This window comes from Arachis hypogaea, chromosome 1, assembly GCF_003086295.3.
Source record: "Arachis hypogaea cultivar Tifrunner chromosome 1, arahy.Tifrunner.gnm2.J5K5, whole genome shotgun sequence".
Lineage (NCBI taxonomy): Eukaryota > Viridiplantae > Streptophyta > Magnoliopsida > Fabales > Fabaceae > Arachis > Arachis hypogaea.
The window spans coordinates 7,180,993-7,198,459 of record NC_092036.1 but is presented as its reverse complement, the minus strand read 5'-3'; the positions used below and the strand labels follow the sequence as shown (position 1 = coordinate 7,198,459).

The 17,467-nt window shown below is 25.9% G+C and overlaps 2 protein-coding genes across 2 annotated transcripts; one reads left to right on the top strand and one right to left on the bottom strand.

The window, feature by feature from the left end:
• The first annotated feature begins 678 nt into the window (after positions 1 to 678).
• On the top strand, positions 679 to 5,073 carry LOC112796178 (uncharacterized). The gene is made up of 6 exons (XM_025838554.1): positions 679 to 832; positions 2,479 to 2,816; positions 3,305 to 3,389; positions 3,521 to 3,607; positions 3,911 to 4,156; positions 4,994 to 5,073. The coding sequence occupies exons 1-6, from the start codon at positions 679 to 681 to the stop codon at positions 5,071 to 5,073; spliced, it is 990 nt and encodes a 329-aa protein (XP_025694339.1).
• Positions 5,074 to 12,448: 7,375 nt separating this feature from the next.
• Positions 12,449 to 12,946, bottom strand: LOC112805216 (senescence associated gene 20-like). The gene has a single exon (XM_025847867.2). The coding sequence runs from the start codon at positions 12,944 to 12,946 to the stop codon at positions 12,449 to 12,451; it is 498 nt and encodes a 165-aa protein (XP_025703652.1).
• Between the last annotated feature and the right edge of the window lie 4,521 nt (positions 12,947 to 17,467).

The window sequence follows — 17,467 nt, the reverse complement described above, 5'->3', positions numbered from 1 at the left end:
AAATATACTTATTTATTTTGTGTGGCATTGTTTTGATTCATGCTTTATTTATAATATAGTCACCAAAAAAATGCTTTATTTATAATATAAAAAAAACTTACAAGACTTACCTTAAAAAGCATGAAGCACTGATAGGAGTTAGAAGGAACAATTCACGAAGCCAAATTGCCACAAAAACGGATCTTGTAACTGTTACCTCTTCCCACTTCACTCTGTTTCTCCTCTGCTACCAAATTTCTTACCTTACTCTCTTCCAATTTGTGTCTCAAACTCCACAACAAACACACAAGGTATATATGTTCATGTTACTTACTTTGTTGCACTTATACAATTTCAATTCATTATTTTTTGGGTTATTCTTACATTAAAATATTGTATTTCTATATCTAACATCACTCTATCTTAATGTAAGAGAATCTACAGAACTAATCAACGTTTTTCAATCAAAAGTTTAGGTGATGATTTTAAATTGCGATTGCAAAGGTAGTTTCGCCACAATTGTCGATCTTGATCAAGACTAGCTCAAACATGACGTATTGATTTTATAAATGGACTACATTACTAGTGTTATATAAATACCAACCTTTTGGTGCATTAAATTTTCTTGCATGAGGAGGTTGATTTCATGAGTTTCTAATTGGTCAGAGAACGACCGTGTATCATAATTAAGGTCTTACCATGGCTGGAATATCATTGCTTTTGGATCTATGGAGGAAAAACCAAAATTTTAACACTGCAAGAAACTATCAATCTTCATGGTTCATCTCTGCATCTGCTACCACTGCCTCTTTTGCTCTAGGATCCGCTTTTGCTTCAAAGGACTTTTTTGGGTATGATCCTTCACCCTGTATAGTCTATATTTTATGGACAGTTATTTAAAATTTCTTTTGTAAAATGATGTTAAATTATTATGGTTTTATAATTTCATCAACTTTTTAAGTAAGTCTTTTAATTAAAAAGAATCGAGTAAAGTATCGTTTTTGTCTCCAGCGTTTGGGGTAAATCTTATTTGTGTCCGTAACGTTTAAATCATCCTATTTGTATCCCTAACATTTGTAAAAGTGATTCCATGTTATCCTGCCGTCAATTACACATCATGAACGCTTTAGTTTGAGTTTTAAAAATCTCTTCTTAAAGTTATAATACAAATGTCTGGGATAGAATCGATGATCTACTTCGAAAAATAACTCATCAAAAGTTGAAACTAATTCTTACAACATTTACATAATTCACTTTTCTAGGGACATAATTGAATCTAAACACAAATAGTGGGTATAATATTAAAATCGAACACATCCAAGTGAGACCTAATTGAAAATGAATACATCTAAGTGAGAATATAATTGAAAAATATAATTTGATTTGTTAGTATAATTGATAGTATGATAACATTGAATCACTTTTATAAACGTTAGGAATACAAATAGGACGATTTAAACGTTAGGAATACAAATAAGACTTACTCCAAACGTCGGGGACAAAAAACAATACTTTACTCAAAAGAATTTATAATTAAATTTTTATATTAGATACAAATCTTCAGTAGATTTCTTTTAATATATAGTTATCGTTCAAAAAAAAGGATTTTTTTAATATATTTACTAACGAGAGTGAATATTCTTGAAATAGTTTTTTATTATTTTTAAAGGCAATTGTTAATAAAATCTTAATTGAAAGTTTTAATCTAATATAAAAATTTACCTACAAACTTTTGAATAGTAAAAAATTAATTAAAAATTTGATGAAATTTTAAAGATTTATACAGTAAATTAAATGGCATATCAATCAAGATTATAGAACAATAATATCAAAACAAATTGAAATTAAGAGTGTAAAAGGTAATGAAATTTCTAAAAATCCTAATTTTAAGGATAAATCCTAGCAAAATCTTTTGAATTTTTTTTCCCTTTTCTATGAAAATCATTGGTCTGATTCACAGATTTTTTTTTTTACTATTTTATAAGAAAAAAGAATTATAACAACTATTGTGTTGTGATAGCTTGCATAACTCATCCATCTAGGTCTTTTATTTTCTAAGTGAATTATAGTAGCCAAATTAAACTTGGTAAGTTATTAAAGGTTGGATAATTTGCGGTGGTTGGTTAGTTTTTCCGCCGTTATCTGGATAATTTGGCTAGAAAAAAATTATAGAATTTTTAAAAATCAAGGTTCAAGTGTGGTGAACATTATTAACAAATTCTTTACAAATTACTATGAGTGGATTGATGGTGAATTCTGTGGTTATTGATAGTAATACCGGAGATGACTAAGGATTATTATTTTTAGCGTTATGAGTTTTTGTTTCTTTTCTTTTGTTCTACCTTATTGTGTTTAGCTTTTTTACTTCAAAAAAAGTTATTAAAGGGCTTCATCATATTATGTTTTAACATCATATAAAAAAATTGAATTTTGCACTCTAAATTTAAATTTTGAGGATGCATACTAACATTGTAGCCACGTTAATTAGTTTCAGGACACCAATTATTGCTTATTGTGATGTTGGAGCAGCAACATCTGAAGATTATATTCCTACTAAACGAAGTGTACCTGAGAGATATTTTTACCATGATACTCTAAAATATACAACAGCAAAGAACTACAACATTGAACTTAACCCTTTGTCTTCTGCTTTTGAACTGTGGACATTTGGATTGATTACCCTAAGGTCATTTTTGATGTTCTATTTGCCACTTTTGGAGCCTCATGCAAAGATGGAACAGGACGATCATGACTATCTTCAAACAAATAATCAAAATACCATTTGTCGCAATCTTTCCGTCCCTTTTAAAAAGTCGATATGGCAAATTATTCGAGAGGTCAGAATATTTTTATTTTTCTGTATAAAAAAAATTAACTTTTATATAGTTAATATTAATTTTTTTATTGTAAAATTATTTTTTAAACTTTTATTTTTTGGAGAATTTAAAATTTAAAATTCAAAATTACGATTTTTATATTGAAATTAGTTGAAAAAAGTTAGTTTTTTAGTTAAACTCTTTTTACATTTCAGAACTTAAAATCTTATCAATTAATAAGTAAGAATGACCATATTACTAAAAATGCGTAAATATTTAATAACAAAAAAAATTAACTAAAAACAGTACAAACTTATCTTATTTAATATTAATTAATTATTATAATAATTGATAAATACTAAATAAGATAATTTCGAAACCTTTTTTGTTTTTCTAATATTGCCAATATATATAATGTCTTCTATTGCATTTATGTCTAGCTTTGTCAAGAAAATTTTTGCAAGATGGTTCAAAAGTTGATTTATTTTGAATTCTTCATCATCACACAGGTAACTGTCCTAACAACTAGACGCATTTTAGAAAGAGTCTCTTTCTATTATCTTTCTCGAAGAATGGCATGGAAGCTTCTTAAAGGTACAGTGTATATATTGTGCTTGTTCTTTCAAATTATTTCTAGATGATACTTCTTTTCTTTCAAAAATAAAATAAAATGTTTAACACATACACTTACATGCATTTTACTTATGTGTGATTTTCATGATCAGATGTTCCTGCATCAGCTACTCGCAAGGCTGCAAGAAAAATGCCAACTCTTGTCTACTTCCTCTCTGTGACCAGAACAACATTCAGAGGTTAAAGAGATTTAACTTTTTCCGACTAATATTAACTAATTTTTAAAAAATATTTTTTATTCTTAAGTTTTTTTTTTAAATTAAATTTTATAATTAAAAAATATTAATATTAAATAATTAAAAAATAATTCTCTGTGTTTATTTAAGGTTAAATTAGGCCATGAACTAATTTTTTTCTTAAACTAGTATATTATAATGTTAATATATAGCACCAATTAAGCTACTAGTATATTATAATGTTTGATTAATTGAATTGTTTACTTAAACTATTATGTGCTAATAGTGTTTGTGACTTTGTGGTAGGGTACATACTTGGAGTTGCAGCATCATGGATTGTCCAAGTAGGCAGCAAATTATGTCAATTTGGTATTTCTATGTGCCCATGCAAGAAAGTAAATGATAATAACATTGAAAAATGTGAGAAAATTAGACAAGTGAAGCAGAAGGTTTATGTGGCAACAGTAAAGTGTAGTGCCTCTCTTGTTTTTGCCTCTATTGGGGCTGGAATTGGTGCTACCCTCTTTAAACCTTCAACTGGCCAGTGGATTGGTAAGATTATTATCAACACTAAAAGCATGCAATTCAATTAGAAATTCAATTTTCGCTAATATCAAATTAGTTTTTTTAATTTTTTTATCTTAAATTTTAAATTCTAACCCTAACATAAATCACTGGCTATACTTATTCTTTTTGTAAATAATAAATGTATGTAAGTTAAATTAGCTATTTGCATACAAGTCAAATGAGTTGTTTAACATGATTTAAGTTAATTTCTTGTAGGACACTCAAATAGCTAATTTAACTTATCTAAATTTCTTAAAACTAAAATAATTCGCATGTGTTATTTCAAAAACCAAAAGCTTGGTTTCATAAAAAAAATTTGAAGAGGTCTTTATACTTTTTAAAAACGCAAGCATCTCGTTGTGTTTGATAAATAAAAAAATCACTTATTTGTATTTACAGTTTTAAAAAATTAGAGATACTTTTAAAGATATTTAAAGTACAATTTTTTAAAATTGTCTTGTGTCCTTATTAAAATTAATAATTTAATATAATCTCATATCACAATAAATATTTAAATTTATTTTTATATTTATATTTATTATGATCTTTTTAAACTTTAAAAATTATTATTACTTGTATTTATTAAAAATTATTTTGGTAAAATATAACTACTACAACGTTTAAAAAATTATTTTCCAAAAACTAACATTGATAAATTATTTTCGAAAAATAAAATTTTACTAACCCAAGCCTAATTATAATTTATAACCCTAACATTCTCACATTTCCACTTGTGAATTGGATTTCTTTGATTCATACAATGATGATTTTCTATTATTTTCCGTTTCCCCATAGTTTTAAATATGACCCCTTTCTTTTCAGGTTGTATTATTGGTGATTTAGCGGGCCCAGTTATTGTAGCAGTTTGTGCTGACAAAGTTTTTCACTTGAATCTCAATTAATGTAGTCACCAAATATTCCTCCATTTATTTCTGCTTAGAATAAATTTTGTGCATCATATAAAATTTATAGCATATGCTCCCCATATTTTATTAAAATTTTTACAATTAATTTCCTTGGCATTGTTGATGCTAATATTAGAGCACTTCTGTAGCATTCATGTAGACATGCATGACCTTGTTATTGTTTTCAATATACATTATTCATTGTGTTTATTTATAAAATGATTAGAACTTAAAAGTTAGTAACCAATAAGAGACCTATAAGTTTAGAGTGATGAGAGGATCAACAACAACTTCATGTTTCTTATGAATTTCTCTATAATCTTGTTCAAATAACTCTATATTCGAACATTATCTTAAATCTTTAACCCTTATTGTGTTGTTATATATGCATTATTATTCCGCTTCAAGGCATAATGATAAGTGTCCTTTGATGAATACCAAAGGTCCCTTTGAATGTTTATTTAGATGTGAGTAGATAGTGTGTATACTCTTCAATGTTTCAAGTGTGACGCAATAATAATAATACTAGATAACGCGTAATAACTTTCGGTAGCGCACTAGTCTAATAATTACAACAATGTGGAACATGATGATGTTTCAGGAACTATTAGTTAACTAATTAATCTAAACAATTATCAAGCTTGAAAGATATATAAGTAATTCAAACTATATTTGGAGAGTTTCGAGAATTACCTAATTAATATGGTGACTAACAATTTAGATATAATTTAATTTAGAAAAATTGTCGTCACACTTTAATATGTAAATGTAAATTCATCTTCGGTATGTAGACACTTCACATATACCTGGCCTCCTTTGTATATTAAAAAGACTTTAAAGTGATGTACATTTTTCCTCATTAATTACAACACTCTCCAAAAAATTGTAAGAATAACTTGAGTATTGTTATTCACTTGAATGTATTTGTCATTATTTATTTACACGTAATAATAGTATAATGCTATTCACTTTAATTTTATGCACATAACACCATTCATATATATAAACATTTTTTCAAATATGCATGCATGGTGCTATTCTCATATGTGTTAATATTATTTTTTGAGAAATTCTTTGCTACGGTGATTTTTAGTAATTTTGGTCATTATTTGATTATTAATACAAATACTAAATTATTTTTAATAAATAAATTTTATTAAGTTATAGGTATAAATACTAAAAAATTTGGGTACAAAATTCTGATAAATAAATATACAGATTATATGTTTTGTATGTGTAAAATAATGTCTATAAATATAAATATAAATTATTGCTGACAGATCAAAGATTAATCTATCGTAGATCAAAATTTCATTCAAAAATTAAGCCTGTTATTCGACCGACTCAACTTGATTATATGTGTTAGTATTATTTATTATTCATCTATATAAATGAAAACTATTCACAGGCTACCAAGTGAATTATTATGAGATTCTGACTAAACATATATAGTTAACAGCGATAATATTAGTTGGGATGTATTTCGCTCATCAGATATTGGCTGGGTGAGTAGGGGTCGGTTTGGTTTAGATTTATGATAAAATTAGAATCGAATTGATTAAAATGTAATTAGTTTGGTTTGGTTCGGATTTGTATTTCTTTTTATATGTAATTGAACCAAATCAAATCGATTAAAAACAGATTGGTTCGATTCGGGTAATTGGGTACCCGATGACTTTGAAATTTATAAAAAAAAAACTAAATTTTTATCTTAAAAATTCAACAAGTACAATAAACATGTAATATCAATAGAAATAATTCAAATATATTAAACATCAAATATATAAAAAATTAAACTTATTAAAATCCAAACATATTAATAATGAATAATCATTGTCTAATAGAAAAGTCATATATATTTTTTTATTTTTATTTAATTAATATATGATCGGGTTCACCGGTTAGTTCGAATTCTACACTCCTAAAATTGATATTCGAATCAATTACTAACAAAAATCATCAGTTTAGTTCGGATAGGATCTGATTACCCATTAATTTCAGAACTAATTTAATTAGTTCGATTCGGATTCGGACGGATAATTAGGTATCCACTACCGTGCTCACCTTACTAATAAAGGTAATATTAGTTCAATATATAAGCCACATTTAGATATGTTAATCTAATTTGGTACTAAAAAGGAAACAGCTACTTGATAAAAATGTCCAACGTGTAATATTTGACTTTAGAATAGGATTTTTTTTATTAAGTTACATTGAATTGTTTATTATGATTAAATATTTCAAACTAAAAATATATAAATTGTTTATCTCATGTGAGTCATTGTGAATATACTCTTCGTTTTTATGGGACTAGAACTGAAATTAAAATATAGGACCGAGTATTGTATTTGGTAATTAGAGACTAAAATAAAAATTTTAGCTTTTTTAGTATTTCTAAAAAATAAAAATATAAAGGATTAAAATTTTTAGAAACGGAAATTAAAATTTTTTAATTTTTTTATTTAAATACTTTTTTAATTTTTTAAATTTTAAATTTATTTTTTAATTTTTATATTTATCTTAAACAAAACATAATACTTAAATATAACTCATTCTAATATAATTTAGGCTAAATATAATACAAAAACTTAATTTAATTTCTATCTTTTAATTTTTATCTCCCAATCTTTATTTATCAATCTTAATCCCCCTTCCAAACACAACCTCAATAAATATCAATAATTAAGTTAGCTCTTTTTTTTTTTTCAAGGGTCGTGCCGTATGTTTTGCATTGAGTCATATATAATTCGACTATATATATATATATTTAAATTAAATTTTACTTTTATATATACATAAAAGAAAATTTTTGGGGTTGGGATATAATCCCATTTTCACTTTAAAATTTTCTATAAGAAAATCTTTATCCTCATTTCTATTTTTATGGATGATTTTTTTTTCGTCTTTGAGTATTTTCACAGATATTTACGGTTATGGACCTCAATTGTCATCCCTAAATCTAACGTTGACGTTTATTAGTTAAAGGTTATTAGCTATTTTTTTAATAAATAAATAAATAATATGAGGTCGCCTTATGTTAGTAAAAAGGTTATTAGCTATTTTAAAATAAATAAATAAATAAGTTACCTAATAAACGTTAGTAGGTCGTTGGGGCTTGCACTAGCTAGGTGCTTTGTGACATAAGTCCAATAATAATTAAACATAAATTCTTAAAAGTAGTGAATTAGGTGACAATAAGGAAGCTTCCTTCTTTTTGGTTTTTTTTTTAAGAAATAAATTAAATATTTTATTTACTGAAATATATAATTTAGAGAGTATTTATCATTTTATATCTTATTACATATCTTATTTACAATATAAATGAATTAATTATAAATATATTTTGTTTATATTCTAAATGAGATAAAACATACACAAATTTTAAATAAATAAATTTTTTGCATCTATGATATATAATGAGATATATAACGAAATTTAAAAATGTAAATAGTGTCCAAAATATCTATTTTAATAAATAAAATAATTAAAATATTTATTTAAAAAAATAAAAATATTATTTATATACTAAAAGTAACTACTAATATATTTATGTATAAATATGTATGTGGTTTAATTTATTTTCAATATATATTTATATTTCAATATATATTTTATATTGATAACTGACTTTGGTAGCTGATTTTAGTGTACATATAGCTCTTAAAAAAAATCCCCTTTTTGGTTGTTAATCAAAGAAAAAAACAACTTCCCTTTTTGGTTTGGTTTTTCATATTTACCACTAGATGCATGCATTGTCAATCATTTACCACGAGTCATTTATTATAGAGACAAATTACTTAACATAATTAAAACCAAACACTTAAGACACATGCCAATGCTCTAATTTATTTAGCTTTTGAATATATATATATATATATATATATATATATATATATATATATATATATATATATATATATATATATATATATATATATATATATATAAAATTTTATTGAAGTTAATTAAGATTTAATTAAACAAGTTGGACACTTATGTGAAAGCAAAATTTTGAATTTCGACAAACTTTAAAGAAGGTGACTATAATTTACTTCATATTTTCTCCATCACTATATCATATATTATTGTGACAAACATTCTAGTTAAGTAATAAAAATTGTATGTTCCCCTAATATGAAAATTGTTGGCTATATACTTCATCCTCAACTAACCATCAACTATCAACCTAATCATAACCACTAAATGGCATTGCAAGAAGCTTAAAAAAATTTGGCAATACATCATCATGTGAAGCACAATACTCCAATCCAAAGAACTCACCACAATAATTTATACAAAATAATATAAACTATATATCATTTCTTAGTCCACAATAATTAATTATTTTCATAAGGAGTGGGTCCCTTGTCCATGCAAACCCCAAACATTTTCCATAGTGAATCTCACCTCCACCACTATATATAAGTATCCTCACATTCCCATTCTTCACTCACTTCCATTTTCCTTAATTAACACTATATACAATTAACTCTTTTTCCCAAAATTACCCTTCGGAGCTGGCAAACTCAGAGTCATCAAAGGCATGCCTAGGGCAATTAGAGGAAAGAAACAAAAGAGTGGTGAGGGACTTCTACAAAGCCTTAACCTCCAAAGACACACAAACACTTTATGGCCTTGTGGCTCAAGATTTGGAGTGGTGGTTCCATGGACCACCATGCCATCGCCACCACTTGGTTCCATGGTTGACTGGATCCTCACCATCACCGCCGTCTTCGGTTCCTGATCTCGTCGTAGGGTTCGGCTCAGTTGTTGTGGCCGAAGGATACGACGAGACCAATTTAATCTGGTGGGTGCACGCATGGACCGTTAATGAAAATGGTGTCATCACTCAAGTTAGAGAATATGTGAACACTGCCCTAACCGTGACTCAACTTGGTGTTGCCACGTCACCATCACAGGCAGTGCAAAATGCCTCTAAATGCTTTAGCATTTGGAAAAGCACTCTTTCAGATGAGTCCGTACCTGGACTCATTCTAACAATTTAGTATTTTCAAATGTTTGTTGGCATTTGAATACTAATTCGATTAATGTCGAAAGCTTTTTATCACTGTATATGATGCATGTTAATTAATAATGGAAAACCCTTGTTAGGTTTTCAGAAGTTAACATACTATGCTCTTTGCCAGCATAGTGTCATGTTGAAAATGTATTGAGTCATATAGTACCAAATTAAAAGAGTGAGTGAGTAGTGAGTGTGATCTAGTCAGTTGTTTTAATATCTTATCTTATATGTTATGTTTGATTCTAGTTGTGGTCTTGTGGAAATTATGGCTGGTTATATATGCAATCACATTAATTAACCACGTCATATGCCACGTCCTATCATTTGTGGATGTAATGTCACCGTGCTTTGTTTAGTTTTATTAGCTTTTCTTAATTAATAAATTCCCATGTAAAAATATATGGTTGCCAACAATGGTACACATAAAGTGTGTGTTTTTTTTTTTATTTTAACATTTAATTCGCCCATTAACCATTAGTAGTCACTTGTGAAAGTGGTAAATATTTTTTAATCCAATAAATTAATTTTTAAAAAATAAAAAATTTTATCATTTAAAATATTAGATAATTAATCTCTGATAAAATAAAATAATAAATTAATTTTTAATATTTTAAAAGTGATAAAACTAGTTCTTAATTCTTCTAGAAATTATTATAATTGAGAGATTAAATTGTCTAGAATTTGAAGAATAAAAGAAATTCATCCTGTATAAAAATTAATAGAGACCAATTTGTAGTATCATTCTTTTTCATATTTAAGTTGGAAGAATAAAAAAATAATTGTCAGAAGATCTCTGGCAATTTTAACGTCTCATTTCGAATTGAATTTAAAATTAGGTTTTCAATAATAAAAATGAAAACTCACAATTTTTTTTTCTCCAAAATTAATGATTTATTTCGTTTGTTGGAATTAAACGAAAATAATCAAGGACGGGTCCAATTTTTGGACAGCCAAAAAACGAATCTAAGATAAATTTTTTTTAAAAGTCTTATTGGCATAAAATTATTACAACCTAATATTTATCGGAAATATTTGGTAAATGGTAACAAAAAAAATCAATAAAAAATAGTCATAATTTATTTTATTCAGTATTTAATTTTGACTTTTTTTTTGTTTCTCTGGCATTACCCAATATTTATATCTTGTACATATAGTAATTTATTAGTCAATTATAAATTCTTAAATAAAATTTTAATTCATAGATTAATTTTTTATCTTATCAAATTAAAAAATATCATAAAAAACAAAAAATTCACAAACTTTAATCCCTTAAAAAAGAAACTCCGAACTATATGCAGATAAAAAGAATCAAAAGAAAACATTAAAAAAAAAGTAATATATTAACCAAGAAAATCATTAATTTGAACGCATTTTATTCGTAAACCATAAATATATGGTGATAGCTACAGCGTTACACACTTACACACGTATACTAAAACAAATAATACTAGCAATATTATATATATATATATATATATATATATATATATATATATATATATATATATATATAGTCTATGGTGGCCACAAGTTTTGGTGTTTATGGTGATTATGGACTTCATAAAATAATATTTTCAACCAAATGAAATGAAAAATTGAAGCACGTTTCAATTTTATTAATAAATAATTACATGTTTATGAGTATAAATAAAAGAAAAAAATTAGACAATTTATCATATTTTTTGACAAAAAAATGATCTATCGTTTTCTTTCGTCGTCAAAAATGGAGTCGCTACCAATGCCTAAAATTTAAAAAATGATAGTATCTAAAATACTTACATTGCATTAATTTTTTTCACGTTAATAAATAATTATTTATATCTTTTATTTTAATTAAAATAATCATTTTATTCTGTAATAAAAATTTTGAAGTCTAAAATTACTGTTATTAATTAAATTTTAATATTAGTAAAGTGAAATTTAAAATTATTAATTACAAAAAAGAAAAGTATAAGTAGATAATGAAAATATTAATGCAATGTAAGTATTTTTAGATACTATCATTTTTTAAATTTTGGACATTGGTAGCGACTTCATTTCCGATGACGAGGAAAAACAATAGATCATTTTTTTGTCAAAAAATATGATAAATGGTCTATTTTTTTTCTTTTATTTACACTCATAAACATGTCATTATTTATTAATAGAACTGAAACGTGCTTCAATTTTTTATTTTATTTGGTTGAAAATATCATTTTGTGAAGTCCATAGCCACTATAGGCACCAAAACTTGTGGCCACCATAGACTACACCTATATATATTATCACCTAATTTTCTAAATTTCATTCATCCTAATAGAAAAACAATAATTAAAATTGATGATAAGACTACTCATAAGATGATATGATTTATATGGCGAGGACAAGATCAGGTAAAGATCCACGAGCCCTAACCCAAGACGTGGTCCGCCATAACCTAACTTCTTCCTGGCGCTTACAACCGCCACCATCCTCATCGACACGAACCACCACCACTACAGTGACCAAGGTGTTGAAGTACTCACGCAGCTGGGAAATTATCCCCTGCTTGAGTCCCCACACATGCACCCAATACTCTCCCACCCCTTCCCATCCTTCAACAATCACACGCTCATCACCAATGGCCTTCACTCTCCTTGGCCTAAACTCGAAACAATCTCCCGTTGACTTCCCAGTCAACGCCTTCATCATGTGATGCCAATGTGGAGGCCCATGGTACCACCATTCAACCTCTTTTCCCACTATCTTCTCTACCTTCGCCGTGTCGCCGCCTCCCCGCAACGCCTTGTACAGTGATTTCACTATCTTCCGGTTGCGGTCTTCTTGTTCTGCCGCCGGTAGTGCGCCGGAGATTCTCTCTCGCTTCATCTATCTGATCGAAAATGTATTGTTGTTGTTCAAGCTATCTCTAGAGTTTTATGCTTAACAACAATTTTGGTTTTAATTATTAATGTGTTGTCTATGTGCAGGTAACGTTTCTCTCTCTATATATATGGAATCTATGGTGACTACATACTATCCATAATTAAGATAATTTTTTTTTATATTTTTATAATATTTATTTTTTTAAATTAAAAAATTTGTCAAATTAAGAAAATATTATTTTAATTTTAAAAATATTTTTTAGATAATTAAATGATCATAATAATAACTACCATAACGTGTAATATATATGACAAAGCAATCAATATTAATTACTAGGCTAGGTCTATGGTGGTAAGTTTGGTTGCGGTGAATATATATACACACTATATAGTGATTAAGGTTCTATACTAGGAAGCTTTTAATTAAAGTCAATAATAACACTCATATCTCTAACATTTTCCTTCAACCAAAGTCTCTTTTTTAGGTTTGTTTGTTGAGAAGCTCGAACTTTTGACCTTTCGAACATAGAGCTTTGATACCATTTCCCAAAAACTTAAACTGATAAGAGAAGGTAACATTAATGGTTATATCTCTAACAGCGAGGATACAGTGAGTAATTTTACCTATATCCGATCATTATAGCTTGGCGGTGTCGTTTTTATATCAATATGGAAGATGAAAACAATAATTATATTGGAATGAGAAAAATTGGCGGAATAACAACAAAGGTAAGATCAGGCTTTAATAAAGTTTTTTTTTCAAAAAGTACTTTTTTTAAACATAACTTTTTTAACTATTTTTTAAATGGCGTAATTGTTATGTTTGGTAAATAAAAATAAATACAATTTTTAATAAATACAAACACTATGTTAGAAAATTTATTTTTAACAATAATTTATTTTACTTTTAGTGACAGTAAAAATAATTATTAATATATTTATCGATATTTAGACATTAGCAATTGTTGATAAAATTCTTTTGATCACTACAAAAAATATATAATTATTTTTATAATATGTAGTAATAACGATAACTATATAATTATTGCAAAAAATATAAGTTAAATAAAATATATAGTGGTTAATTGATCATCATGTTATTGCTACCGAAAAGTTGTGACTAAAAGTGAGTTTTATTGTAATGAAGCTATATAGTGTTTGATAGAATTAATTTTAACATTTAAAATGACTTTAATAATAATATAAAAAAATAATAAATATAGATATTTATTAGAATAAAGTTATTTTATTTTTTTTAAATTTAGAAAGACGAATTAATTTTGAAATATATTTTTACTGTAGTTAGGTAAATATATAATAATGATTTTTATTTAATCTCATTTTGTTGTTAAAATTTTTTTATTCATTTTATTAGCTAGTGTATTTAGATAAATATTATATCTTAAATATATTTAGATAAAAAAGAGCAAGATATTTTTTTATTTTGAGAGACGAGGGACCTATATGTGCATAACAACATGATGAGGAGTAAGTTCGTAAAATTTATATTCTCACCAATTATTATTGGAGCACTGAAATGTAATTAAATTAATGAATTTGTATAAACTATAAGACCAAACAAGATAATAGGTATGTGTCAATTTTTAAGGCATTGACTGATATGCATCTGAAATTTAATTTGCATAAAACATAAATTAATTACAACTTTCCAGTCATATACATACAAATTTTTTATAATTCTAATTGCGATTTTTGGATGGTGATGATGTATGTAAAAGTATTAGAATTATTAAATTGTGCAAATGCGTGCACGCGAGTATAGCAATTACTTCTGAAAAAATACTAAAGACCAACAAAGTGCGCTTCTATTACAAAAAGACAAAGTTTGTTTTAAGAAAAATATTATTTGTCCACTAAAATTCGCCACTAAAATCAGTTATTAATATATTTATGTATAAATATATATGACATAAATATATGTATGATTTAATTTATTTTTAATGTGTATTTATATTCTAATAAATATTTTATACTAGTAGTTGATTTTAGTGTATACGTAGCATAAATATTATTTTAATTAATGAAAAAATGTTTAAAGTCAATACTTTAATTTGTGAAATGTAATTAGGGCCAGGATAATTTAATTGTGCAAATGCTTGCAGGGCCTACTACAGCATTTACTTCAGGAAAAAATACTAAAGACCAACAAAATGTGATTCTATTACAAGTATAGACAAAGTTTGTTTTAATTAATGAGAAAATGTTTAAGGTCATACTTTAATTTGTCAAAATTAATTATTAGGGCCGGTATAATTTAATGAGTAATCCTATTAATTGACTTTTATTTAAACAAATATAAGCGGGGAAGATAAAAATAGAGATAAATTTGACCCTAATGAAGTCTACATATATAAATTAAAATACCATATTTTGTCTGCATTATGAAAAGAATTTTTACGCTTATATGTTTTAAACAAACAGTTAGCTTTATTAAATTCAAAGGTGACTACTCATATTATCATAAGAGTAACTACTTTAAAAGAATAAATAAACAACAATACATGCTAAATAGTAAATAATTAAATATAACAAAAATATTATCGATGGTGAAAGATTATGTACAAAGGGACCCTACACCACTTGAAGTTAAGGTGATTGGGCCACATTATTTTTATTTATTTGACTCTTTGCCAATTGAATTGTGTGTCATTAAGCATCATTTGAAAACAAATCAGCTAGTGATGCTAACCTTACTAAAAAAAATTATTTATACTTCAGATAGACAAATAACATATAAATATTAAAATATCTGTCATCTTTTCTTTTCTTTCTTTTTGTTGTGAAATTGAATTTTAAGTTTTGAATGTTGGAATATATGTGTAGCAGTTGTGACATTATAGAGTTGTGACCGGCGGAGATAGGTTTGTTATGGGGCGAGAGATGATTTGATTTGATAGTTTGAATAATTGTGAGTGAGTTAGGAGTTGTTTGAATTTTTGAGACAAGCTGAAGGGGAAGAGTGAAAAAAAAAAAAGAGAGCGTAAAAAGAAAATGTATAATAAGTGTAAAATTACTAATTTATCTTTTTGATCAATTAAAAAATAAAAAAAATAAAAAAATATAAGGATATTAATATAATTTTTCTCTATTATAATTTTTTCTTTACTTATTTTTTTCATTTAAACAAAAGAAATTTTTTTTTATTCATTTTTTCTTTATCCAAACAAAATATACAATAATTTATTTTTTCTTCTATTTTCATTCCTCTCATTTTTTTTTATTTTCTTTCTTTTCATTTTCTATTATCTATCCAAATAAGATGTAAGTGAGCCAAATTGGGAATGTTAATAGATTGAGGCTAAAAAAATAGCATGGTGTTAATCGTTTGGATCCCCGACAATTATTTTAATGGAAGTTGTTCAAAGTTTGTTGGTTCTTAGTTAAATTGATTGTCCGTTAAATTACTTTATGATTATTTATAAGTTTACTAAATTTATAATTAAATCTCTAAATTTAAACGTTTTTAATTAAATTTTTATATTATTCTAAATTTTGTAATTAAGTTATTACCAAATCTAAAATATTAAAATTAATAAAAAATTTTGAAAATAGAAAAACGTCGAAATTTAGAAATTTAGACTTTTAAGTATGAGTATTATAAATTTTAAAATGAAATATTCTGTTAATTATAACGTTAAGTACAATAAGAACTCAATTATAAAATTTAAAACAATGTAAGTATTTAATTAAAAAATTTTATATTATAGAAACTTAATTGTAAATTTGATGAAATTATAGAAATTAATAGAAATAATTTAATTTTGAGTGTCTAATTTTAAAATGTGATAATTCAAAACAAAAAAAAAGTTATCGTTATTCGTCAATTTGGTCTATGAGTTTTTAAATGGATCAATTTGCTTTCTCAATATTATAAGAAAAAAGATAGAAAAACAACGCATAGCAAAAATATGAATCTAAGTTTTTTTTTTGTGAATTTTATCTTTGAACTTGTTAATAAGATGTTCATGTAGATCAAAAAGTGCCTTGTGGCATCTTCACATTATTTGACAATACCATATATATCCCAAATTATTTTGCATGTGTCATGCATGTGAGGTGAGTATGATTATTTCGATTCATTTTAGCCTCTTAATGGCGTCAAAATAGACTATATAAGAGAAACTAACTTGATCCATAATTGCAAAAACTCAAATGGTTTGTAAATAAATCGAATATCAAAATTTTTCAAATTCGATCCGATATATATATATATATGAAGAAAATCAAAATCAATTTGCGTACAAGGTTATCAAATTATAATTTCATACAAATTGTAGAAATTTTAAAAAAAGTTCAAGTTGTAATAAATAGTTACAGTCTCAATATGCATAGTGGTAGCAAAAATTTGAATAATGCAATATATATTATTTAAAAGGTTGAAAAACTTATGGAGCAAAACAATTTTTTTCAATGCAACTTGTGTGTTCACATGCATATTGCAAGTAATTGAAATTCGTGTGTTCATCACATGCATATATGTGATGGATATTTTTGCCAAATTATT